This window comes from Eurosta solidaginis, chromosome 3 (genome assembly GCF_040869045.1).
Source record: "Eurosta solidaginis isolate ZX-2024a chromosome 3, ASM4086904v1, whole genome shotgun sequence".
NCBI classification, from domain to species: Eukaryota; Metazoa; Arthropoda; class Insecta; order Diptera; family Tephritidae; genus Eurosta; species Eurosta solidaginis.
The window spans coordinates 2,424,085-2,451,758 of NC_090321.1; the positions used below are offsets into that span (position 1 = coordinate 2,424,085).

A 27,674-nucleotide genomic window follows, 5' to 3' on the forward strand; every position below is an offset into this window, starting at 1 on the left:
TAATTTTCGGTTACACCCGAACTTAGACACCTTTACTTGTTATCTTACCCAATCAGAGTTTGACAACTCCCGAATATGCTTCAAGGGCTGCACCTGCTTTTCGTCGAATATTTTTGTTCACATTTACTTTCTTTAATTATTTTATTATTTATTTAATTATATACATACATATACATTTAATAGTTTAAAAAATATTTATTTAGGTACTTTTTTATGTAAAATATTTGATTTTATTGAATTTTGGGACTCACTTTTTTCGTAGGTTTTTGTTAGGCTTAAACGCTATTTTGTTGGGAAATAGTTATTGCTTTTTGTTTTTAAGTTTTTACTTAATACATATTTTTTACATTTATGCATGTATATTTTTAAGTAAGTATTTATATATATAAGAGTACTGTATAAGAGTACTGTAAACTACAAATGGTAAATTGCCAGTTAAGTGCGCCATGTAAACCTGCCAATAATTTTGGTATTGGGTAAAAGAAAATTGTTGGAAATTTCCAATATATGTATTATGATGTATGCAATTCATATAAAGGTTGCTATTGTATACTAATAGTTTTGCAAGTAACCTTTATATCTACGCCAGTACTGAAATAATTCATTCACGTCAGCCTTCAATCAATGCAACCAATGTCTCTAACAAGCGTTAACACTAAACAGCATCTATGTATTACTTTTTGTGCCCGTTCGTATGACCATTTAATTTACAATTATCATACTGAGCCTTTGCTGCTGCTCCAGTGCTAGCACTTTTGCCGTTCACTTCAGCGGCACAGCTACTCTCGATACCCTTTAACTTCTTAGTGGGCGGCTCATTGGTGATTAATGAAAAATCAAAACGTTGCTGCAGCATCATATGCGAATTTGGTGGCAAACCAATGCAACCACGTAATATATTCTCAATAGCCGAACGCTGACGAAAGAGCGAGTTGATAACTTGTGCGCCACGCGGTACCAATGGAGCCTTGCATAGGTAGCTTAATATGGAAAGTACGGGATTAAATGAGACCCATGGCGCATCGGCCCGTTGATTATTTTTAATCTGAATGCGTGAGCACAATTCACCCAAAATAACCAAGTCAAGTATGAGCGGTGAAGCGAGTAATGAATCCTCGCATGTATTATGAATGACGAGTGTATTATGACCGCCCATCATAATTTCTGAGGTATATTCATCCATAGCACGTTTACTATCGCCCACATAGGGTACATATTTGATGACCACAACATGATCGGGATGTTCATTAGGTTTAAAGAGTATTTGATTCGATTCGACCATATCATCAACAACGTTACTTTTCGATATCTGTAAAGAAGATGTAACAAAAAAAGTGAGCTAAGGAATTTGTACATTACGATAGTTTTTCACTAAAAACCAAAAATTATTAAATAGCCCTAACAGTATACATAGGTTCAATTGTAACAGTTCGGAAGCGTTTCAGTATTATTTTGAAAACTTTTCGAGTCCTGGAAAAATATTAAATATATTTGATTTTCGAGTTCCGTATGATCACCTTTGGAAAGGAAAAGAACCTGCTTTCTTCTCAAAGTTATCAAAACTGCAGTGAAAGTGCTTCGACTGCTGAGCGGAATTTCACCCTACTCCGAGTCTCAGTTCCAGTCCTAGTCCTAATCCCAGTTCCAGTCCGTCTGTGGATAATATATTACTCTGTACTAAAGCACTCATCTACAGCTTTCATTTGATATCCATATTCTATAAACACATTCTAGGGGTACTCGGGTCCACGTTTCGGCCTATATATCGAGACCCTGTACGTCGATCGCAACCAAACCTATGTAGTAACCACCGCGTGAGGTTTACGCAACTTGTGTGAAAGCTTGAACAAAATCGACCGACGCATCTCTTCAAACACCGGCGACCAACTAACACACATTTTAGCCTTTCTTTTTATATATATAGATTTTTATTTTTCACACTTCACTATAATATTAAAACGAAATGCAGATTTTCGTTGCCTTTGAAACTCGGCTTAAAAATTGCACATATAACAACTAAAGAGTCTCCTGAATTAAAAAAAATGTCATAGTACCTCTAGATCGTGGGCCCCCTCAGAAAGCCGCCCCCCCACTTTCTCGCCGGCCCTGGTGATGTGCTATACTTGATATCATACGCTATAATATTTTTTATTGATAAGCACGTTGTTTAATTAAACACCAACCGATGGAAGTATATCCGCACCACCTGAAAATGTGACGCCGGTGCGTATACGTAACATTTTATTATTACGTATAAACTAATAAAAAAAAATTGCAATAAAATAAACTGAGATATAACCTATCCTATATTTCAAGTTAGATCAAACTACACGCGGGGTGCAAAACAAATTCAAAATCGGTTCAGTAGTTTAGAAGTCCATTGGCCTCAAACATAGTGACACGTGTTTTTCATATATTAAGATTTTCAGTTATTGTAAATGGTAGGTTTTAGATAAGAGGAATACAGCTTTTGAAAGTTTTTTTAAATTATTTCGCTCATTTCTTGTGACTTTTTGGGCGTTTTAGCTAGTGAACATGTGCCCTTTTAATAATAAACAAGCGGCCGCCATGGTGTGATGGTAGCGTAGTAGTTTTTTCAATTAGAAGGAAATTTGACTAACCGGGTCGCCCCTCGCAGTGTTTGGCAAGCACTCCGAGTGTATTTCTGCCATGAAAAGCTTCTCAGTGAAAACTCATCTGCCTTGCAGATGCCGCTTGGTCCCGTCCCTCCAATTTGTAGGAAAAATTAAAAGGAGAACGATGCAAATTGGAAAAGAGAGCCCGGCCTAAAATCTCTTCGGAGGTTCGCGCCTTACATTTATTTATTTATTTATTTAATTATAAAAAAAAACGTCATTATAATGCTTTAATTTTATTTTCTAAAAAAATACGTGTTTTTAATGTTAAAAATGTTAAATTAAAGAAGAAGAATGGTAGAACTAATTTTCAAGATCTGAGTCAGACACCTGGTTGAAGTTGGCCACACAACGATAATGTCGTACGTGGTGAATTTCTTAGTCACGAACTGATAGTCTCGCAGCCGTGCTCTCGGGCCACCAATCGGGTGAAAAACAATATTTTGCCGGAAATTTGGATACACTGGACGAAAAATTACAATGTAAATTCAACATTTCGCCATGTTAATTGCAATGTAAGTCAAAAATTATCAATTTTCGTAGGAATAATGCTTAATTATCGTGTTTCACGTTAAATTTGCAGCAGAAATGTTGAATTAACAATGTCATGTTTTACATTATAATATCAATTTTCAACGTTAAAACCATTTAAAAACGTATACATACGAAATGACATTTTTGTTGTAAATTTCTTATAGGACCATGTTACTTTAACATCAAAAAATGTTAATAAAAGTAAATTTCTATTTTCGTTGTCATTTCCACATCCTTTCATGTTGTTTTAACGTTAAAAAATGTTAATAAATTAAAATTTTCATTTTCGTTGTCAATTCGTCATGGTGTCATGTTGTTTTAACGTTACAAAAATTTTTAAGGTCTCACATCTGTAAAAGTACATATATCAATTCGGCGTGCAATTGTAAAGAGCAAAATAATATAAGAAAATATATTTGTGCTGGGTGAAACAAATGACACACTGCCATCGTCTGAGTCAATTTTGGAATACGTGCAAGAGGATTGTGGCGATATCATCATTGAAACTGCTGAAGAGCAAATGTACGATGGCGAAGCAAATATGAAGGAATTGCTCGAATCGTTCAACTTGGGAGATATGTACCTTCAAGGCATTTATTGGTAGGTATTCGACATTACTCGAAATTAAACTAGCTTAATGTTCAATTTTGTGAAAACAGATTGCGGTTTCACATACGAAAGACTGATGCTTATAAATGAGGAGGATTTAAAAGCAGTTTTTCCGGGACAAGCAAACATTGGCCTAAGGCCTGAATTACGTGAAAAAATTGTTATGTGGAAATCGAAAAATGTAATATACTCAATATTTTTAATTTGCATTTTGTCGCTGGACTAATGAAACAGTGTAAGTTCACATACACTATTATTAAGTAATTGCACCTTTAGGTAAGTGCGTTTAATCTACTAGAAAAATTACGCGCTCGCAATTGAAGCTTAAAGGTGGGTTATAAAAAGTTCAAGCTGGTTTTTTTCAACACTATTATTTTCATTAGACACTACATCATTACTCCAACGACGATTTGTCTAGTTATAAAAACATTTTAATCAGTATGTACTATAAAACGTTTTCAGTTGCGGGAGACACCACACACGATTGTACCAGAAAAGTGTAACACACTGGCCTGGATCAATTCCCAGCAGTTTTCCCATAGTTTATCTTCATCGCCATTGTCACCTCAAAGTGGACCGGTATGTGAGTTTAAAAAAATATATATTTACAGGCTTACAGCCTCATTATGTATAATGTAAAGACTCACTTTCACCCAAGTGAAACCAAATTCCGATCATATATGAGCTTTCATTCACTTCAGTGACTGTCAGTCACTATCGGTAAATGTTAGCGATTATCTTATGTTTTTTCTTACATACATAATGTGGGCCTTAGTTTCTAATTTGTGAACAACATCATTTCCCAGAATATCATGGATATACTCAAATCGTCAAGTTTTGGAAATTTTCTGCTGAACGTATACGCTAAGAAAAAATCTTGTCACGACGATAGAAAAAAATTACTCAATTTAATAACAGAACATTATTACCTTCCAAAGGAAAACAAATATTATATTCCACGGCCGCACGAAATGAAAGCAATAGCTGAAGCAATTACTGAGATTTTTCCAACGGAGAGTAAAGACATATACTACATATCAAGATCGGACGCACGAAAACCAAATCCAAGTGGCATGTTATATAATAGGTTCAACAACTTAAATCGTAAAAGATTGAAGACGGAGAAATTAGCAACGACGACGTCAGAAGTTGATTTAACAAAAATAGACATTCATCCAGATATACTTTCTCAACAAAATAAAATGAGGTTTATGAGTGGCGATGAAAATGATTCAATGGATATGTGGATATCGACTCACGAGTTCCGCTGTAGTGACAATAAAGTTGCAACAGGTTTAAGTGATGTTTTGAATAGATGGCCCTTTTACAAACAGGCCTCCCGGGGTGAAAAATGTACGCCTAACATAAAACTCCATTTAGATATTTATATGCTTAATTTTTCTTATTTTTTGTATGTAGATTGAATATGACTATGACCAAATGTTTTCAGCCACAAAATTCAATTTGATGAACAAATGGGAAAGAATGAAAGAAAAACTTAACAAAATTTATAAAGATAATATTAAAGATAAGTACTTTGCAGAACTATTTCGATCGTGGAGCCATCTACGGACGAAAGTAAGTACGGGAATACATAATTAGAAGTTGTAAATGCATGTTCTGTTTCCTTAAAGGTTCAAGGGATTGCATATTAATAATGCTGCTGAACACTGTCTTGAAGCCGACTTCACGAAACATATCAAAAGTTGGAGGTAAAACTATTATTAGCAAAGTAACAATAGCTGACGTAATTTTAAGCAGCATTGTTCATGTAAAATGTACTAATGATTTGCAACGAGTACAAGAAGAACGCGTGAAAGATTCATTACAAAGAAAACAACGATACAACCATATTGTTACGGATATTAGCAACACTAAGGGGTACTGCCATCTCTAAGCCGATGCTAAGCAGCGCGTTGTATGCACATCCATAAATCAATCATTATGTATCTGCATAAACGAATCAATCATTATGTCTATACAAATGTACGTATATGCAGCTGAGAAAAAACGCACAACCACATGCATATATCTGAGATACTCCCGAAAGTATGCAATGAGAGAAGCTACAAAAATCGTGCAATTGTAGTTACAGCTCAGAAATTTGATAGCTGATGGCTAACTAGTAGATTCTGGAAATGGAAGCGCCTAGAAGATGCGAACGAGGAAATCAAAGAGTATAAAAGGCAGCGACAGATAGAGGCGCTAGAATCAGTTTTGATTAAGCACACAATCTGTCGGGCAATAGTAGAGTTATTTATTCATCAGTTTAGTGATTCGAACTTAGCATAAGGTTGCAAATAAGAGGATTTGCAAGTAAATTCGTTACAATTGGTGTCAGAAGAGGAATTGTTGAATAAATTCCGAAGATTTTGAATACAACTTGGACATGGCAAAGTTCAGTGAATTGAAGATCCAGCAACTGAAGAAGGAGTTGGAGAGCCGTGGATTGAATACAAGCGGCATTAAACTCGAACTTCAGGCACGACTACGAGAGGCAATGGAAGCAGAAAGAATTAACGTCGAAGAGTATGTCTTTCCTCTTGATGGCGAGGAGACAACAAAAATTGAAGAGAAAAATGAAACATCGCAGACAATTACGAGCACATACTTAAACATGATTTTAGCTGCAATATCTGCTCAAACATCGACAGTGTCATCTCAACTGGCAGAACAGAAGACATATATAGAATCCCAGGAGAACCGTATAACATCCAAGATGGAAGAACAGAAGACATATATGGCATCTCAACTGGAATCGCAGGAGACACGCATAACATCAAAGATTGAAGCACAAGAAACGCGTATTTCAGAAATGTCGACACAAATTACATCATAGATGGAAACACAACTGAAAGAGCAAGAGGCACGCATAACAGTACAACTCGAAGCGCAAGAGGTGCGTATATCATCAAAACCCGAAGTTCGTATGGACGAGAAAATAACGCAGTTTGAGGAAAAAATCGAAGCCGAAGTGGATGCTTTGAGAGGTCGTATACAAGAGTTGCAACTAAATCGCCCAGTTGTTTCAGCAAGCAATACGAAGGTAAAAACTCCATCTTTTGACGGCTCTGTTCCTTTCCAGGTGTTTAAGATTCAGTTTGAGAAGACCGCAGCAGTGAACAACTGGAGTGCTGAAGATAAAGTTGCTGCACTATTCGTGGCATTGAAAGGACCTGCTGCTGAAATTCTACAGACTATTCCCGAGGGGGAGCGAGACAACTACGAAACATTGATGAGTGCTTTAGATGGACGATAAGGAACTGAGCATAGGAGACAGATATACCAAATAGAGTTACTGAACCGCTTCCAGAGGCCTGGTGAAACATTGCAAGAGTTTGCTTCGGATGTTGAAAGGCCGGCACATTTAGCGAATGCGGACTCACCCGTGGAATACACTGAAAGGGTAAAGATTCAGAGCTTTATGGCATACGGGACGTTGAAACAAAGCGAGCTACATACGCAAACCCAAAGCCAACATTCGCAGAAATGGTGTCACAAGCTCTGATTCAGGAAACAGCGTCGTTTCTGTGTAAGCCAGTTTTCAAAGCACGCCGTGTGGAAGTAGAAAGCCAGAGTGGGTAGACGCAATATTGGAGGTGCTGAAAGGATCGCAAAAGCGGAGTGGAAGAGTTATCAAATGCTTAAAATGCGGGAAGCCCGGTCACATTGCACGTCATTGCGATCTTGGTCCCAATAGTTGTGGGTGGCCGTAAACTCAAAGCTGGAGGAGATGAGCAAGAGCATGTCAGATGTAAAGAACGAAAACTTGCCCCAGCTGTTGAATGTCCTGTGATATCTGTGTCGTAAATTGGAAGAAAATCGAGCAGTCTTGCCGTCGAAAGAAAGCTGGATGGCAAGGAACGTGTACTGAATGTAGATACGGGCGCATCTCATTCCTTAATACGATCTGACTTGGTCAACAGGAGAGTAAAACCGTTACCTGGAGCAAGGTTTCGTACGGTCACTGGCGAGTATAACCAAGTCCAAGGAGAAGTGGTATGTGAGGTATTAGTTGGATAGGTCATGGTTCTACACAAATTCTTTGTGGCGGAGATTGTTGATGAAGTCATATTGGGAGTGGACTTCTTAGTTGACCATGACATCAGGATCGATATGCGGAGCAAGATTATGCGCTATAAGAACCAGGATATACCACTTAACTTCAGTTTGGAAAAAGGGTTCAGCAGTAATTGATTACTGGTGGAGCAGGGTCGACAAAGGCCACGAAAGTCAAAGATGAAGGTTGATGGAATGAATGGGCCAAACAAAGCAAAATCAAAGATACCTGCGAGAGAAACACTGGCATTACCAAACCCTAATGGACACACTAAAACGACGGATGCAAGGGTGGTTTCAAGCCAGCGCGCACTTCTGTTGGGAAACGTCGGAACGATACTGAGTATGTGAAGCCAATCCGTCAAGAGCAAGCTCTACAAAGTAGTTCATTGGCCAAACAACAGAGTGCGAGGGAACGATCAAGGATAATGAGTAGTAAGATGAAACGCAGTTACGATGAGAACATTCATTCGGAAAGTTTCTTGGAGGGAGATTTGGTACTGCTATACAACCCTCACCGGCGAAAGGTGTTCCGTCCAAATTTCGGTGCAGTTGGGAAGGCCCGTACAAAGTAGTGAAGAAGATCAGTGATACCATCTTCCGCATACAAAGCATTAGGAAACCACGAAGTAGAAGAGTGGTACATTGGGAGATGCTAGCGGCGTTTAGATCGAGAGATTTGTCTGATCGGGACGATCAGACTTAGGTGGAGGGCAGTGTTACGAATATTAGCAATACTAAGGGTACTGCCATCTCTAAGCCGATGCTAAGCAGCGCCTTGTATGCACATCCATAAATCAATCATTATGTATCTGCATAAACGAATCAATCATTATGTCTACACATATGTACGTATACGCAGCTGAGAAGCAACGCACAACCACATGCATATATCTGAGATACTCCCGAAAGTATGCAATGAGAGAAGCTATAAAATCGTGCAATTGTAGTTACAGCTGAGAAATTTGATAGCTGATGGCCAACTAGTAGATTCTGGAAATGGAAGCGCCTAGAAGATGCGAACGAGGAAATCAAAGAGTATAAAAGGCAGCGACAGATAGAGGCGCTAGAATCAGTTTTGATTAAGCACGCAATCTGTCGGGCAATAGCAGAGTTATTTATTGTGAAGTACTTTAATAAAGGCAATTTTGCATTATTAAATATTGGAGTTATTTATTCAACAGTGTAGTGATTCGAACTTAGCAGAAGGTTGCAAATAAGAGAATTTGCAAGTAAATTCGTTACAATATGTTATAGTTCTTGGCACCGATATCAAAGCCTTAAAAGAATTTTATACATGTTTTGATAAATGTTTGCTAAAATCTAGCTCCTTCATCATTGCTTTAGATGCGTGTTTCAAAATTTTTCACGTATTTCATTTAAATGATCCAAACGAATCGATTATAGTATGGCATTTTTTACAATATCACGTGTATGAAATTTCAACACCACATGACATTAAGAGTTCTGCATTAACTGAATTCCTAAGTTATTTCAAAGACTAAAATAAGTAAATATGAGTTCTGTAATTTTTTGTTTTATATGCAAAGCCAATTTTGATGGGCTTACAGCTCTTACTCGTCATTTTAAATTGATCCACGGGCTCGGCCTTAATGATAAATTTCAAATTTTCTCCAACTTATCCGCATTCCAAAAACACTTTCGAAAGCATTTACATAATAATTATGCAGATCAATATTTAGATATCCCCGGTACTATGGAAAATAGTGAATTTAAAAAATTAAAAAGTGATGCAGTTCAAAATGGGAATGGTTGTACAACAATGACTAAAAACTGTAATTTCGAAAATTGTGAGCAAAATACCAACTTTTATGAAAACAAAACAAATATTTAAAAAAAAATGTGAAGAATTTTCAACTGGCTTACACGCGAAAAGTAATATTACTAGGAAAGATATTTTATCCATACAGGAAGGAGTTTCGGCTATAATGTCAAGTATAATAGAGCCAATCAAATATACAGTTTGCAAATACCTGTCGGAATCGGAAAAGGAAATATTTCTTGCTTTAGTTAACTTTTGCGAATATAAAATCAGAATATAAGCTATTTAAATCCATGTCGGTATCGGACTGTTTTGCTAAACCAAAATGTTTCAATGTCAATAATGAAATGTCAGAAGTTATAGAAAAAGGTAGATGTACATTAGATGAAAGCAAAGTGCAAGGTTGTATAATGCCGATACATTTTCAGATTCGCAAATTCTTCGAGCTTCCTTCTGTTTTAGATACTGTCTTAAGAAATATGGAAATACTTTCTAAGGAATATGACATAACTCATTTCATTAATTCCACTAGTTTTAAAGAAAAGGCTCAATTCTATAATGGAAAAATTATTGTTCCGTTTTTTATTTATTTGGATAGCTTTGAAATAAATAACCCTCTAGACAGCCATGCTAACGTAGATTCAATATGTGGAGTATATTATTCATTTCCGGTTTTACCACAACATCTCTTATCGAATTTAAGCTACATATTTGTAGCTGCTTATTTCAAAAGCAGCGATCAAAAGGTTTTTGGCAATGATCCATTCCTTAAACCATTAACTGAAGAATTTCGAGATCTTGAGGAAAATGGAATGTTAATAAAAACTAAATCTGGTTTCAATCAAGTTCAATCATTTCGTAATGTGTAACGTACTAGGCGACAATTTGGGGCTTAATGATATACTCGGGTTTACGACTTCATTCTCTTCAAATTATTATTGTCGTTTCTGTAATACATATCGGGGCGAGATGATGCGTGACCTTGTGGAACAACCAGAAAATATGAGAACGGAAGATAATTATAACGCTGCATTAATAAAAAACGTTGCTAAGTTAACAGGGATAAAATCAAATTGCTTTTTTAATGAGCTAGCGACTTTTCATGTAAAAAAAAATTTTCTGTAGATATTGTTCATGACTTGTATGATGGGGTTTGCAGATAAGATATATGTGAAATCTTAAAATGGTTTATTTCCGAAAAACAATTTTTTTTGATTGAAACCTTCAATTACCGAAAACAAATGTTTAACTATGGAGAAAGTGAAATCGGTAATATGTCCCCTCCTTTAGACCTCCTCCAAATTACAAGCAATAAAATAAAAATGTCAGCTCGTGAAATGATGACATTCATTCATTTCCTCCCTCTTATTATAGGTGATCTTGTTCCCAGAGAGGATGATGTTTGGGGTTTTCTTATAACTCTTTTAAAAATAGTCGATATTTTGTTAGTAAGCAGCTTTGATGATCAACTACTCGATGAACTGAAAAATTTAATTAAAAATCATAACGAGGATTATATGAAATTATTTAAAAAACCACTTAAGCCAAAGTTTCACTTTATGACCCATTACATAAGAATAATCAAAGCTTCAGGCCCTCTCAAGTATTTATGGAGCTACAGATACGAATCTAAGCATAAGGAAGCAAAATCATATGCGAAAAATATAACATCTCGTAAAAATATATCATATACTTTGAGTATAAAAGCTTCATTAAAATTTAGTGCTTTCCTTAGACAACATAAAGATGGTCTGCCGAAACTAATCGAATGTAAAAAGAAAATATATTTAATATTGAAAGTTCCGATTACTTCAACTATTTAAAAAATAATGAAGAATTAAAATCTTGTTTAAAAAACTGTTTAACAAAAAACCATGTAACCTATAAAGGAAGTAATTATAAAAGAGGCTACTTTGTAGTTAAAACAATAAATACAAATGATAGAAATGTATATGAAATTTTAGATATAATAATCAGCCAAAATACGAATATTTACTTTATTGTTAATGAGTACAATGTATTGAATTTTTCTAAACATTATCAGTCTTATACTGTGGGTACTAAGTGTGAATTATTTGATGTTATGAAAATTGAAGTTTTTACAGGTCCACCTGTTCATTTATATTGTTTACCTGATGGTAGTACAATGGTTAGAAATAAGATATTTTAGGTAAATATATTGCGATAAAATGCAATAAATATAATTGATAATAAATAACGCGAAAAGTAATATTACTAGGAAAGATATTTTATCCATACAGGAAGGAGTTTCGGCTATAACTTCAAGTATAATAGAGCCAATCAAATATACAGTTTGCAAATACCTGTCGGAATCGGAAAAGGAAACATTTCTTGCTTTAGTTAACTTTTGCGAATATAAAATCAGAATATAAGCTATTTAAATCCATGTCGGTATCGGACTGTTTTGCTAAACCAAAATGTTTCAATGTCAATAATGAAATGTCAGAAGTTATAGTAAAAGGTAGATGTACATTAGATGAAAGCAAAGTGCAAGGTTGTATAATGCCGATACATTTTCAGATTCGCAAATTCTTCGAGCTTCCTTCTGTTTTAGATACTGTCTTAAGAAATATGGAAATACTTTCTAAGGAATATGACATAACTCATTTCATTAATTCCACTAGTTTTAAAGAAAAGGCTCAATTCTATAATGGAAAAATTATTGTTCCGTTTTTTATTTATTTGGATAGCTTTGAAATAAATAACCCTCTAGACAGCCATGCTAACGTAGATTCAATATGTGGAGTATATTATTCATTTCCGGTTTTACCACAACATCTCTTATCGAATTTAAGCTACATATTTGTAGCTGCTTATTTCAAAAGCAGCGATCAAAAGGTTTTTGGCAATGATCCATTCCTTAAACCATTAACTGAAGAATTTCGAGATCTTGAGGAAAATGGAATGTTAATAAAAACTAAATCTGGTTTCAATCAAGTTCAATCATTTCGTAATGTGTAACGTACTAGGCGACAATTTGGGGCTTAATGATATACTCGGGTTTACGACTTCATTCTCTTCAAATTATTATTGTCGTTTCTGTAATACATATCGGGGCGAGATGATGCGTGACCTTGTGGAACAACCAGAAAATATGAGAACGGAAGATAATTATAACGCTGCATTAATAAAAAACGTTGCTAAGTTAACAGGGATAAAATCAAATTGCTTTTTTAATGAGCTAGCGACTTTTCATGTAAAAAAAAATTTTCTGTAGATATTGTTCATGACTTGTATGATGGGGTTTGCAGATAAGATATATGTGAAATCTTAAAATGGTTTATTTCCGAAAAACAATTTTTTTTGATTGAAACCTTCAATTACCGAAAACAAATGTATAACTATGGAGAAAGTGAAATCGGTAATATGTCCCCTCCTTTAGACCTCCTCCAAATTACAAGCAATAAAATAAAAATGTCAGCTCGTGAAATGATGACATTCATTCATTTCCTCCCTCTTATTATAGGTGATCTTGTTCCCAGAGAGGATGATGTTTGGGGTTTTCTTATAACTCTTTTAAAAATAGTCGATATTTTGTTAGTAAGCAGCTTTGATGATCAACTACTCGATGAACTGAAAATTTTAATTAAAAATCATAACGAGGATTATATGAAATTATTTAAAAAACCACTTAAGCCAAAGTTTCACTTTATGACCCATTACATAAGAATAATCAAAGCTTCAGGCCCTCTCAAGTATTTATGGAGCTACAGATACGAATCTAAGCATAAGGAAGCAAAATCATATGCGAAAAATATAACATCTCGTAAAAATATATCATATACTTTGAGTATAAAAGCTTCATTAAAATTTAGTGCTTTCCTTAGACAACATAAAGATGGTCTGCCGAAACTAATCCAATGTAAAAAGAAAATATATTTAATATTGAAAGTTCCGATTACTTCAACTATTTAAAAAATAATGAAGAATTAAAATCTTGTTTAAAAAACTGTTTAACAAAAAACCATGTAACCTATAAAGGAAGTAATTATAAAAGAGGCTACTTTGTAGTTAAAACAATAAATACAAATGATAGAAATGTATATGAAATTTTAGATATAATAATCAGCCAAAATACTAATATTTACTTTATTGTTAATGAGTACAATGTATTGAATTTTTCTAAACATTATCAGTCTTATACTGTGGGTACTAAGTGTGAATTATTTGATGTTATGAAAATTGAAGTTTTTACAGGTCCACCTGTTCATTTATATTGTTTACCTGATGGTAGTACAATGGTTAGAAATAAGATATTTTAGGTAAATATATTGCGATAAAATGCAATAAATATAATTGATAATAAATAAGTAATGAATTCCAAAGTAAATTTCTCACTGTGTTTTATTTAACATTTTATCTTATTCGTTTTACATTAACCTCATATCATATTAACATTAAAACATGTCAAGCTAACATTATTTTTCATATCAATCTTACTTTGAAAAAAATGTTAATATGACATTTTTCATATCAATAGCAACTAATTCTATAATCATTTTCCTACATTTTTAATGTCTTTTCTACATTATAGCAATATTGACTATATGTTTTGCACTTATCAGTTCATAATGTAAAATTAACATTGGCAAAATATTTAATTAATTATTTATGTTAATTTTACGGCGGTTTTACGTACTTTTTTCGTTCGTGACTAAGAAATTCACCACCCACGTGGTAAGAAGATGTTGTCACATAAAATATTGAATATTCTCTCTCCTACTCGCGAACTAAAGGCGCACGAGTTAGCATGAGAGCAAACGATGAACCTTCTTGTTGTTCAACATTCTTTGGCACAATGTATTTATTATTAAAAGGGTCCAAGTCCAAGAGAAATTCGCAGCTTCCGCAAATCAATTCCCTACAAGAATACTGACTATCATATGACTATCATCTGATTGTCAGCAATGTCAACCTAACGATCAGCGCCTCATACAAACTGTCTATCACAAACTTAAGGGGACTTGCGCAAATGTGATGTAAATAACTGTGTACGTGTGAGTTTTTGTCTCCTTCTTATACACCAACATGGCCTACTGATTAAGTATATAGCCGTACTGCTCACTCTCATTCCTTTTCCTTGATCAGTGCTGACACTATTACTATCAAAATGTGTCATAAATGATAGTTTACTGTGATATCAGGTTTGACTGTTATACTATCATAAATGACCATTGTTATATTCCGCCAAAAATGAAACAATGCTTTTTGCTTTTTATTTACTTTATTTCATTACGTTTTTAATTTTGTACGTGATAAAAGCATACGTGTTTCTTATTTGTTTAAAATAAATAGTTTTATAAGAATTCGAGTTCAGAATGTTCAATTTAAATTCAGAAAATAACAAAACAACAGAAGAGCGCTTTTCTCATGCGGAAACACATTTAAAAATGAATCACCACTAACCACTATTATTTTTCGCGTATCAATTTTTTGAGAGGGTCCCACACATTCCGACAGCTTTTGGGTTTTTTTTTAATATTATTTTTTATATGGTTTTCATCGGTTGAAAATGGCGGAATTTAAAAAATAACAAAACAACCGTGATAATCATTTAATTGTAATATGACAGCCAGTAGTGACAACATGATTAAATCGGATAAACTGTTCTCGCATACATAAAATTCCGTTGAGAATTATGTATCTGTCTCACCTGCATAATGTTATCTGCTGTATGTTCTTCTGTTCTGTACCAGGTGTCCGAAGCTTTCCCAGTTTGAGTCCTTTTTCATGATTATAGGCTGTCGTTGGGTACATGCGGACACGCGTGTGCGAACAAAGGAACATACGTAAATTTGATTATCAATGTTTACGTCATCGCAGGATCAGCATTGTCAAATACAAGTGTGAGTGTATTAGTAAAACTATCAGCGTTTCTTGTAGGGTTGTCAACCTCAACCTACGGGAGGCGAATCCTGTTACAAATATGAATGTGTCTTTCACATATTTTGCAGGCAAGGCTCTGGCGACCAAGTTCCTCATGAAATAAGGGAATGGGGGCGGGATGGCCTAAAAGGTTCAATGTGGTCATATTAAATCGTTCCCGACATGGTCGGACCAGTACCTAAATGGTGCTTGTTACCAGAACTTACTTGTATCTATATCCGGCAAAGAACCATTACCATCGATAATCATACCCAAAACATTCGAGGAGTGTCGTTATCCCTCCAACAACAACAACAACTAGTTTAAAGAATGGAACAAAATCCATCCAAGTGTATTCTCGTTCCTAATGCTCAGTTGGTAAGATCCCTTAGTACAAATTTGGGAACTGTTGCCAATTTTAAATGTCTGACCAACCGTGCAGCCACAGTCATATGCATTGTGAATTCATACAAATACAAGTGAAAAATCTTTCTATTCCTCAATTCCCATACCTTTGCTTTTCATTATTTATTTTTTATTTTGTTTCGCAGCTGATGGAGATGCGCTATTGTGAACGGTTCAGTTTATCGAAATTCACAATAACACTAGTCTACATTTAATGAGCGTCGCAATATCGAATAAAAATTCGATCGATCAAATTTTCGACCTTAGTTGAAGATCGAAGTTGTCTCATAATACATAGATACCAGGGTGTTTTTGAAGCAAATCCTGAAATAAGTCGTCTTTGAAAAATATTCTGAGAGTAGATGTCTTCAAACTGGCAGCCGAGATAGAGGTTTATTCCACTGAGCAGTGGGGTGGGAGGGACGCAACAAATTAAATGGGGTTACAATGAAATGACAGCCGTTGGTCGGGGAAAATCCCGAGTCGCTTCGGTACATAGAACCGGCTGCCTTGGGAAACGTCCACTGAGCTGTCTATTAAAAGTGTCATCACAAGGGTACTATTCTACCGCGCCGATGTTTTGGCGATGGCGTATACCACCAAATTCCCTCTGCAGAAGCTGTCATTGTGAGGTGGAAAATTAGTAACGCACCCACAACCCTAACTTACTGAGAACGACCCAGAAGGTTTAACGTGGCCATATTAATCGTTCCCGAGATGGTCGGCCTAATACCTTAATCGTGCTTGTTATCGGAACGTACCAGATCTATATTCGGCAAAGGATCATCAACATCGATAAACCCGAAGGTCTTGAGGAGTGTCTTTATCGTTAATACAACAACATCAGTAGATGTATCGTAAGTTCCTTTCTTAATATCGAAAACGTCCGGAACAAATCTCGGGAAAATTTTAAACGATTCCGAAAATGATACAGAAAACATCCCGAAATTAATGATAGTGAAACGATTAGGGCACTTTGCCAAGTCGATTAGATTAATACTCACCTCCTTGGAGCGGAATTGCTGTGGGGCTGATAAATTCTTGCCATCATTATTACCCAAATGATTGTAGCTAACTATGGAAACAGGTTTGATGCCTGCACCTACCAAAAAGTCAACAAGCACTGATTTAAGTTTAGTTTGGCCCGATTTAAAATCATCGCCAGCAATGAAAACACCCTTAAATTCGGCCAATTCAATAAGACCAGGTACAAACGTATTTTGTGGTGAGCCATTAATGTAAGTTACGCCCTCGTCAATGCTGGCCATTGCAAATATAGTTGATGGTGATATTTCTGCCTTATTCGCTTTCAACGACGCCTCTAACTCAGCCATGGTTGTATTCAAGCCCTCTTTTATTTCACAAAAACGTTCTGTATTAGCAGTCCACAATATAATCACCTGATCCACACCAGTTTTTTGTTTGAAATCGCGTATATCACGTCGTATTTGTTCATATTGTTGAAATTTAGTACCTTTGATTAGATTATCAGCACGATCCGACTGATTGGCTGCAATAAAGTCGGGATCATAAATGGATGGCCGCGGTTTCAGTGCTGACAAATCCTTATACAATTGATCTTGTAATTCTACATCGAGCACCTTTGAGCGTCGCATAGCTTCCCCAATATTCAATGAACTTATATCCCAACCATCAACAATAATATCATCGGGATTAACCATGGGTACAAGATCTTTCATGGGTACATATACATCTTTGCCATCCTCATCGGAACCAATAAGTATGGTGGATGCTTGCGTTATCGAACCAAACCAGTTGGCATTTTGTATGCCAGTACGTTTACGCCATTGTAATTGACGTCGATTAGCCTCTAGAGCAGCAGTCAGCGTCGTGCCATTATTGCCTCCCCAACCGACAAGCATGAGTCCCAGCTTAGGTACACTACGATCAGTGCGAATTGTCAGAGCAGCAGTTTCGGGATGCACCTAAAACGAGGGAAGAGTAAAGGAGGCAACTTTAGCGAAATCATATTTTTATATCTTCCTCTTGTAAAACCTACAGTGGCTCACATCTTATTTCGTACAGCTACTGAACGGAACAGAACTGTTGAGCTACATATGTATATAAAAAAGGAACTAGTGACGGTGTCAAAAAAATTTAAATGCAACATTTTAATAAAAATATGCTTTTATTTGAAGAAATACTTAATTTTCCTGTGTTGACACGTTTTCTCAAAAACTAAGGCCACAGCTTATTTCGTGCACTGCGCGCTGCCTTAAAAAAAAATACTTTGTTATTTAGTTTAGTACCTCGTATGACCATCTTTTTGTTAAATAACATCTTCAAGATGATCTCCCATAAATTCAATCAGTTTTTCATCGGCTTCGCGTCGTATCTTATGCCTTTCTTCGACTAGAGTAGTTTTTAAATCGCTAATCGTACTAATCTGCCTTTGCCGTGTAGCCGATTCCAAAATTGACCAAAAATTGTCAATGACATTTAAGGCGATATATTGTGGAAGTTGATTTATGAAGTGTGGACAGTTCCATAATACCCATGCCTGCACAAGCCCGGATTTGTGTTAAGGGTCTTTGTCTTGGTTATTGCGAAATCGATCACGTACACCTAAATTAGGGGCGCTTTGCAACAAATTGCTTTTCCGTAAGGTTAAATACAAATTTTTGTCCATTGTACCATCAAAGAAAATTATTTTGCCAACTCCAGAGGCAGCCAAGTAGGCCCAAAACCATCACACTTCCACCGCCATACCATACCATACAGTTGCCTTCAAATTTTTATTTTTGAGCTCTGTATTTGCTTTACACCACACTTTAATCATGACATACAAGCCAAATACATATATAAAATATTTATTCAGATATTTTACGTGCGGTGTTAAGCACGGCACGTTGATTTTCCTTTCGTATTTGTGCACAAACTTTTCCAAATAAAAACAAATATTTCTTTTCGCAGAAAAAATAAAGAAAAAACAGCAGAATTTCAAAAAAACCCAACGAAAATTGGCTTGTTTGTTTTTAACAAACTTCATTGTATTTTTCTTATATTTTTTTGCTTTTTAAAATATAGTTTGCACATTTACACCAAGTACTGAAGCTGTTTTAGGAGGGACTGCGACACAAAAATTGAAGAAAAAATACAAGAAAAGCAAATACGAGAAATTATGATAAGAGCCAAAGAGGATAAATTATGATAAGAGCCACCGGTTTGCTACGAGTGGCGAGTAACTCACTGGAAATCAAGAAAATGAGACCGAATGTTTTCTGTGAGGGACATTTTTGAATTGTCTCCCATTTATCCATGCGGTGTAGGCACCTTGTGCAAATGTGATTTTTGTAAAGAGAATTAATTAATTACAGTCGGAAAAATAAACACAAATACCGCACGAAAATGTATAGAAGACATTTTATGCACATCTCGCAAAAAAAAAAAACCAGCGAATACCTCATAGAAAACATCAAGTAAACGGCTACGAGTAACGAGTGACGTATCTTATTATAATTATACTCTTTGAGAAAAGTACAGAAAAAATACACGAAAGTAAAGTAGTGTCATATAGGTATAAGCCAAACTTGAACATTTTTTATTTGAAGATATGTATTTTCAATATTTTTGTTGTTATATCGGCCTATTGATTTGTAAGATCGCGGGTTCGAATCGAGCTCAAGGCCTAACAATAATTATTTTATCATTATTATTGTTATGATAAATTTTTCCTTTCTTCTATTCTAATTTAATAATTTTTTCAATTAAGAAAAAACTTATCATAACAATAATAATGATAAAATAATTATTGTTAGGCCTTGAGCTCGATTCGAACCCGCGATATGTATTTTCCTTATAAAATTGCTTCTGAGATAAGTTCTACAACCATAAATTTAAGAATGAACGACATAGACTTATCCTAGAAATGTGAAAATATAATACCATGAACTCGATTTTATTTTTGTTTGTTCCTTAAATTAAAGCAAAGTATTTACTATGTCTAGTAAAATTTTATATAGGAAACCACGGAAACATCCTAACGTTTTATATTTTACAACGAATACGACACTCTAGTGTGCCTATTTACATACCAATAAAATAAAACAAAAATTGTGTCCTTTTTTTGGCATTTGGTCCTTTTTTCGATGAATTTTGGTTCCAAATTAAAACATGGTGTGGCAACCGTGCTTCTTACCTATGTATACGCCGACCTTGAACATGAACTCTCTCACTGTGGTAAGGAAAAATGGGTTACATAAGAGCGTGTTCGTGGGGTTCATGTGACAAATAACAGCTGATCAATTTATTATATTTGCTTCACATTTTATTCGCATACCGCCCTTCTTTTACACGAATACAGTGTGTATGTGACAATATAAATACATGGCTACTTACACACACATATGTATGTATGTATATAAGAAAATTCCATTTCCAGTTGTATATTTTCACTTTTAACTTTGCGCATGCGTTCTTTATTTTCGTTTTGGGTAGCCTAGGACTGTAGGCTTAAAGCCGTAATCAGCTGTTTATCGTTACGACGGTAAACCAAAAACCAATTGGTTGGCTACGATACGGTTACGACCTTAGCGGAACCAATAATCGATTGCATTGATTCTCATAAGGTTGGTCGAATCAGCTGTTAAAAGGTTACCTTATAACAGCTGATCCGACCAACCTTATGAGAATCAATGCAATCGATTATTGGTACCGCTAAGGTCGTAACCGTATCGTAGCCAACCAATTGGGTTTTGGTTTACCCTCGTAACGATAAACAGCTGATTACGTTAGGGATACGGATACAGCGATACGACATACGGCACCAATGACTCCGGCTTTAGGCCCACTCGCAGAACGGCAAGTTATTTTTTTTTTTTGCTCAGAGTTACAGCAGTTTCTTGATATTACGAACATTCGATTCTACGAAATTTCGGTTTTACGAACATTCAAAATTTTTACATTGAGTACTTTATAGTACGAACAAACGTGCATCGACAGTACTTGGTTGTACGAACAATTAACAAATTTTGTGTTTTGTATCATAAAAAAGAGGTAAGCAAGCTCCACATAAAAGAAAAAAAAAATTATAACTAAAAAAACCGTTAGTTTTCATTAAAAACATATGACTGCTTTAAAGAGTATTCAATTCACAATTCGTGAGAGCAAGTTTAATGTGTAGAGAATATTTTCTTCGTTTGTGGCGTGACTTTTAAAGTGTTAATAAAAAACGTGAAAATGAGTGGCAGAAAAAAACTAAGCATTGGGGATAAATTAAAAATTGTTCATAAATTCAACAAAGGAGCACGCGTTTCTGAATTGTACAAATTGTTTTAATTTAAAATCTTCTACTGTTTCAACTATCTTGAAGAAAAAAGAAAACCTTTTGAAAAATGCAGAAAATATAAACTCAAAAAACAGAATGACAATTAAGAGTGGCGAGTTTTCAAGAATGGAACGAAAACTTTACTCCTGGTTCTTGGCACACCTAAGATAAAATATGCAATATGTATGTACATATGTATGTATGTTATACGGTGATAACCATTCTGAAATAAATTTTTTCTTTTTGTTTGCATTTGTTACTTATTTGGGTAAATTAAGTTTAAAAAAAACACGTGTACTTTCTCTGGTTATTTTAGCTATTTTAATCAAGAATATATGAAAAATGTTATGGTACTCGATTTTACGAAAAAATCGATTTTACGAACAAACCCTGCAACGATGATGTTCGTAAAATCAAGAAACTGCTGTAATTTCAAAAAATTTTCAGGTACGAGTTCAACTCCTCATGTCGGATTAACTCTGAGTTAAAAATTTAACTTGCCAGTCTGCAAGTGGGCCTAAAAATTTTGATTTCCTACTAAACCAAAGAAACTGTGGTTACCGCTCTCGCTTAACGCAAAATTAAAAAAAAAAAAAACACCAAGGCAAATTAAACAAGAACCAATGGGTTTTCATTTAACGCAAGAAATCCTACAGAAAAGAGAGAACTGTTAAGTTTAATATTAATTTGTTTAATATATTTTGTTACAAAACCTTTTCAGGAGCAGTATCTACAATTTTAAATAGATATATATACTGCTCTCTACAAAAGGAAAGTTGTCATAGTAACCAAAATGGAAAAGAAGCACTCAAAACTCACCACCATGACCGTTTTCAGAACATTTGCATGTTCATCTTAATGTAAACTACCAAAGAAGCGGAGTAAATCTAAGTTTAACTCTAACTGTAGCTTAACTAGCACTGAAAACGGTAGTTAGTAGTATCAATCATTTCTAATTTTGATTGGAAGGGTCACACTGTGGCCATTTTACATGAAACAATTTGAAAAAACCGATTTAAGGCAATTATTCACTAGAGGAATAAATTTGAATTTTGTTATTCCATAATAGTAATACTTTTGATTTTTTATTCCACTTGAACAGGAATAATTAATTATTCCGTAATAAGAAAAAGGAATAATGACTAAAAAATGTATTCATAATTCCAAAAAAAAAAGGAATAAATCCAAAAGTGTTATTCCATAAATGGGAATGCGTGGATTGAATTCCGGAGTGATTGCATTCCTTAATAACTCCGCTATTTACACACCTGCTCAAAATAATAGGTACACAGCAGTCCTTCAATTTCAAAACAGGAAAAATCCATTTTATTAAATCAATGTTATGAAAATAAAACACAATTTTATCCTTGTCCTATTTATCAATGAAAATAAGCAAACTTCACATTAAAGTAACGAAACACATATTAGTTATTATTTAAAAATATTATTTAGCCGAAATTAACCTGCTCATAAAAATAGGTACAATTTTGATGAGATAGTAAGTATAAAAAAAAAATATATGAAACAAAACTTCTTTTACACATTTAACATTGCTTAGTTAATAACCAATATATCCACCTTCATTCTGAACTACTTTACCCATTCTTTTGACCGTATTATTGATTAAAGTCTGGCAGCTTTCTACGGGTATATCAAACCAAGTTTTTTGAACACATTTCCATAACTGGTTTTTGTTGGAGAAAGTTTGACCTGCCAATTTCTTTCTTAAATCTCCCCACAGGTTTTCAATCGGATTTAAGTCCGAGGATTGACTAGGAAACTTCAAAACATTAACATCATGGTCCTCAAAGGATTTCTTGACCAGCTTAGATGTATGTTTTGGGTCGTTTTCTTCCTCATACACACAGCGTAATGGCATGTTTTCCTCAGCATAGGGTAGCATGGCAATTTCTAGTATGTCCTTGTAATCCACAGCTGTCGTTTTATTGGTTCTTCTGCATATAGGACCTACCCCATACCAAGAAAAACACCCCATACCATAACACTTCCACCTCTATGCTTAACAGTTTTTTTTGTGAAACAGAAGCGGAACTCGTTTCCTTTTGGGCGACGTACATTTCTTTCCGCATCATTTCCAAACATATTTATTTTTGTTTCGTCGTTCCAGTGGAGAAATATACCCACTTTTTCGATCCTTCAGGTCCTGACCAATCCAAAAGCTCGTTTGCAAATGTTAACCTTGTTTTTAAATTTTTCCCTCGCATTAGTGGAACTTTTCTGGCTATTCTTCCGGGTAGATTAGCCTTGTGCAAGCGGCTGCTAACCGTTTGTGCACTAACTACGTTGCCTATTTCTGCTGCTATCACCTTTGATGTCTTAAAAGAAATCCTTTAGGACCATGATCTTAGTGTTTTGTAGTGGCCTAGTCAATCCCCGGACTTAAATTCGATTGAAAACCTGTGGGGAGGTTTAAGAAAGAAATTGGCAGGTCAAACTTTCTCCAACAAAAACTAGTTATGGGAATGTGTTCAAAAAACTTGGTTTGATATACCCGTAGAAACCTGCTAGACTTTAATCAATAATATGGTCAAAAGAATGGGTAAAGTAGTTCAGAATGAAGGTGGATATATTGGTTATTAACTAAGCAATGTTAAATGTGTAAAAGAAAAGTTTTGTTTCATATATTTTTTTTATACTTACTATCTCATCAAAATTGTACCTATTTTTATGAGCAGGTTAATTTCGGCTACATAATGTTTTTAAATAATAACTAATATGTGTTTCGTTACTTTAATGTGAAGTTTGCTTATTTTCATTGATAAATAGGACAAGGATAAAATTGTGTTTTATTTTCATAATATTGATTTAATAAAATGGATTTTTCCTGTTTTGAAATTGAAGGACTGCTGTGTACCTATTATTTTCAGCAGGTGTGTATATACATATACCTATTATAAGTTCATTTTTAAAATCCCGTTTTTACCCCTAAACTATTTTTCTTAGCCTGTTTGGGAAGAAAAACAGCTTTTTCCTGAGACGGTCGAGTGCATATTTATATAAATTTCTAGAACAAAACAAAATATACCATACAGGAAGAAAGCGAAAATCGATAATTGGGAATGTACTGATAAACTATCACACCACACCCAATCATTTGCATTATACACATATAATACCTGCAAAATTCATAAATACATAGGTATGTATGTATTATACGCACATTAGGCTGTTCATTATATTGCAAGTTGCTCTTTTGCTAATAGTTGATTTCAAAACAACTATGTAAAACTACAAAAGCAATGCTGCTTTATGCTAGGTAGACAATTGAAAAGTAAAGTCCTCTCTCGGAAAACGAAAATTATGCTCTACAAGTCACTTACTGTAAAAAAAAAAACTGAAAAATGTAAGGCGCGATAACCTCCGAAGAGATTTTTGGCCGAGCTTCTCTTCAATTTGCGTCGTGCTCCTTTTTTAATTTTTCCTACAAATTGGCGGAACGGGACCTACTTGTTTTATGCCGACTCTGAACAGCATCTGCAAGGCAGATGAGTTTTCACTGAGAAGCTTTTCATGGCAGAAATACACTCGGAGTGCTTGCCAAACAATGCCGAGAGGCGCTTAGAAAAATTTTCTTCTTATTGAAAAAACTTGTTTCTAAAATGTTGATGTTGCTTTGACCGGGGTGTGAACCCATCACACCACGGCGGCCGCCGAGTCACTTACTGTACTCTCCCTGATATATGTATGAAGCAGAAGCATGGACCATGACAACAGATAAGGCGGCTCTGAACGTGTTCGAGAGACAAGTTCTTCGGAAGATTTTTGGACCTCTACGCGTTTGCGACGGCAGAAAATTTAATTATGAGCTGTACGAATGCAGCGGATACGCTGACTAGGCCATGTTATGCGAATTAAAGATGGTGCTCCAACTAAGGAAGTATTTTTATCGGAACCAGCCTATGGAAGCAGAGGAAGAGGGCGGCCCGTTTTCGCTTGAAGGACCAGGTGGAAAACAATTTAAATTCAAAATAACTAAGTATATTGATGTTGTTTTTATTTTTATTTTCGGCCTTTCAAAAGTTATATCAAGAAGTTAATATATACGTTGTTGTTAGCAGATATTTTGTTTATTATTACTGTTTATTATTTGTATACATTTTTGTTTCTGTTTATGATATTCTGTGTTCTGCATTGAAATTTTATATTAGTCGACAAGGTGCATTCACAAGTGTAAGTGTCAGATTATGTTTGTGCATTTATGGTTTTTATAGAAAAATTTATTTTTTACAGCCCTGAAGATGATTTCTAATTGAAATCGAAATATCGACAAAATAAATAAATACAACATATATGGTATAATCAATTGCATTTTTATTACTAATATATATGTGTGGCCTAGAGCTCGGAAATTCTTCTTGATATAACTAAGTATATATTTAAAGCTTTCGGTTTTTTTATTTTATAATTTTTTTAACCCAGACTTAACCTGACATTTTTACAAATTTCTGTTTGCTTTCAAGCTTTCGTCTGTGGATATTTTTTTTTACTATTAAATCATTGAACTTAACCAAATTACCTTAGCTCTTAGATCTGCTGACTTGGTTTTTTAATTAAATCACTCATTAAAAAATTTAAACAAAAAATGCAATCAGCTGATTAACAATCATATGTTTTCGTGCTAAAAGAAATTTTCCTAGGACGAATTTGCAACTTCCCATCCAAATGAAATGTATAAATTGTGCTCTCTCGCTGAAAATTATACAAGTTTTTTTTCTCACCGAATGAGGTTCAGTAATAATTGTTACAAGTTTGTCAAAACTTTTTGCTGGCCAAACGCAGATACTGCCGGCAAAATAAAACCAAAATATGTATTGAACACTCTTACTTGCATGCATTTGGTGACAACTTGTCCGCTCTTTAATAATTACTTATTTTACATTCAAAAATTTTTTTTTTTGATTTCTGAGCTGTCCTACGCTTCAACCGCTCTAGAAATGAATTATCCGAAAACGGCACCCTTTTCCACCCTTGCCATGTTTTTAATTAATACAGATTTTTTTATTCCCATTTTATTTCCTACCTGAATTTTGCCATTGGCAGTTCGTTTCACATTTGATGTTTGGTATTCATAATCGGTTTCAATATAACGTTCACCGATTTTCACCTTTGGCGAAATTACTTCCAAGGTAGCAGTATCTACTTTCATGTTGAATTTGTTGTTGGTTTTAAGTGTTTTTTTTTTGTTTATTATAGCAAATAAAATTTATTTTCACACCTCTTTGTAACTTGTAATGAGTCTTGAGAGACAAAATAAATAAATCACATAAAACGCTCTTTAAAAAATTCGGTGGTGTTTTACAGTCTTTTTTGCTTTTTAGTTCGGGCTCTGCTTAATTATTTAAATTATTTTTTAAATATTTCCAATAGGTATATAAGTTGGTTGTATTTATGTAGGTATGTCCTTTTTATATTTTCTTCACTGTCACAGCTCAACTCGGTTTTGGGGTTTTGCAACTAATGAACTCTCACTCAGCCAAACGCTCCTATTTATGTTCATGACTAGCCGGCGTTTGCGCGTAACAGATTTATTTCAATGTGTGTGTGAACCATTTTTAATGGAATTGAGAGGAATATAGGATAGTGCAATAGAGTGGAGCATTCAAAACCCTCCTCCAATAAGTTGTTGTTATTATACATACAAACATACAAAAGCACATCTTGTTGAATTATGGTTCGATTAGGCAATGTTCGCACAACTTGGCATAAAATTAAGTAAATTCCTAAAACTGAAAAACCACTTGGCCTTCACCTATCTTCACAGTTCCTATTACAAGTTAAACGAGCTATAGCAATCTCAAAATGTCTGATTGTTTTCATTGAGTGTAAGCAACCTGTGGGATTACTCACAGGTTAATTGTTATTTCTTCCTGGAGTAATTTATTATAAAAGAGGGAATGACTAATGACTGGTGGTTAAACTCGGTGGGTTGGTGGTAAAGCATGATTTATTGAAACTAGAGCTTACGATTTCTCGAACTTTTTCGAGAAGAGATTTCTCGCGTGTCTCGGCTCTCGCGAGATTCTCGAATCTCGAATTACTCGTAAGGCTCGCGAGCTTCTCGACATTCAACTTAATCGATTCATTGGCTGTTTTATATAGAGCTTACGATTTCTTCTGGAACACAAGCGAAAATGTCCACAAAACCACAAGTAAAAAACGCCGAAATGTATGGAATAGTGCCAATGCAGCGACTGAATTGAAAATCGAGCAGCTCGTGAGAAGCCGTTTTCTCGATGTCTTGTTAAAAAAATAAAATATTGTGAACAAAATTATATGCATGTATAATAAATTTGTTTTGAGATAAGTGTCATTGGCAATTTAATCAACAAAAAAAGTCACAAGTAAGATAAACCAAGTGTATAAATACTGTCCATACAGCGATTAAGTTTATGTCGAGAAGCTCGCGATATTTACGAGTACTTCGGGACGCGAGAATCTTGCGAGAAGTCGAGTT

General features: G+C 34.8%; 2 protein-coding genes across 2 annotated transcripts in view; one reads left to right on the top strand and one right to left on the bottom strand.

Moving 5' to 3' along the window:
- LOC137243094 (uncharacterized) overlaps positions 1-13,853 on the top strand; it is a 55,642-nt gene extending 41,789 nt beyond the window's left edge. Inside the window, exons 5-9 of the mRNA XM_067770312.1 lie at positions 3,512-3,960; positions 4,242-4,358; positions 4,586-5,132; positions 5,199-5,357; positions 5,414-13,853. Of these exons, the coding sequence (XP_067626413.1) occupies positions 3,808-3,960; positions 4,242-4,358; positions 4,586-5,132; positions 5,199-5,203 (822 nt within the window). The 5' untranslated portion in view covers positions 3,512-3,807 and the 3' untranslated portion in view covers positions 5,204-5,357; positions 5,414-13,853. The remainder of the gene's footprint in view (positions 1-3,511; positions 3,961-4,241; positions 4,359-4,585; positions 5,133-5,198; positions 5,358-5,413) is intronic.
- On the bottom strand, positions 111-26,677 carry Inos (Inositol-3-phosphate synthase). The gene is made up of 3 exons (XM_067770295.1): positions 26,241-26,677; positions 16,917-17,858; positions 111-1,309 (listed from the first exon to the last, which is right to left on the bottom strand). The coding sequence occupies exons 1-3, from the start codon at positions 26,364-26,366 to the stop codon at positions 674-676; spliced, it is 1,704 nt and encodes a 567-aa protein (XP_067626396.1). The 5' UTR covers positions 26,367-26,677; the 3' UTR covers positions 111-673.
- Between the last annotated feature and the right edge of the window lie 997 nt (positions 26,678-27,674).

Coding starts and splice junctions, on each gene's coding strand:
- Inos (XM_067770295.1), bottom strand. CDS start 26,366: ATGAAAGTAGATACTGCTACCTTGGAAGTAATTTCGCCAAAGGTGAAA. Junction 17,859..26,240: donor CTGCCAATGGCAAAATTCAG/GTAGGAAATAAA, acceptor CCCTCGTTTTAG/GTGCATCCCGAAACTGCTGC. Junction 1,310..16,916: donor AGCAATTCCGCTCCAAGGAG/GTGAGTATTAAT, acceptor TCTTCTTTACAG/ATATCGAAAAGTAACGTTGT.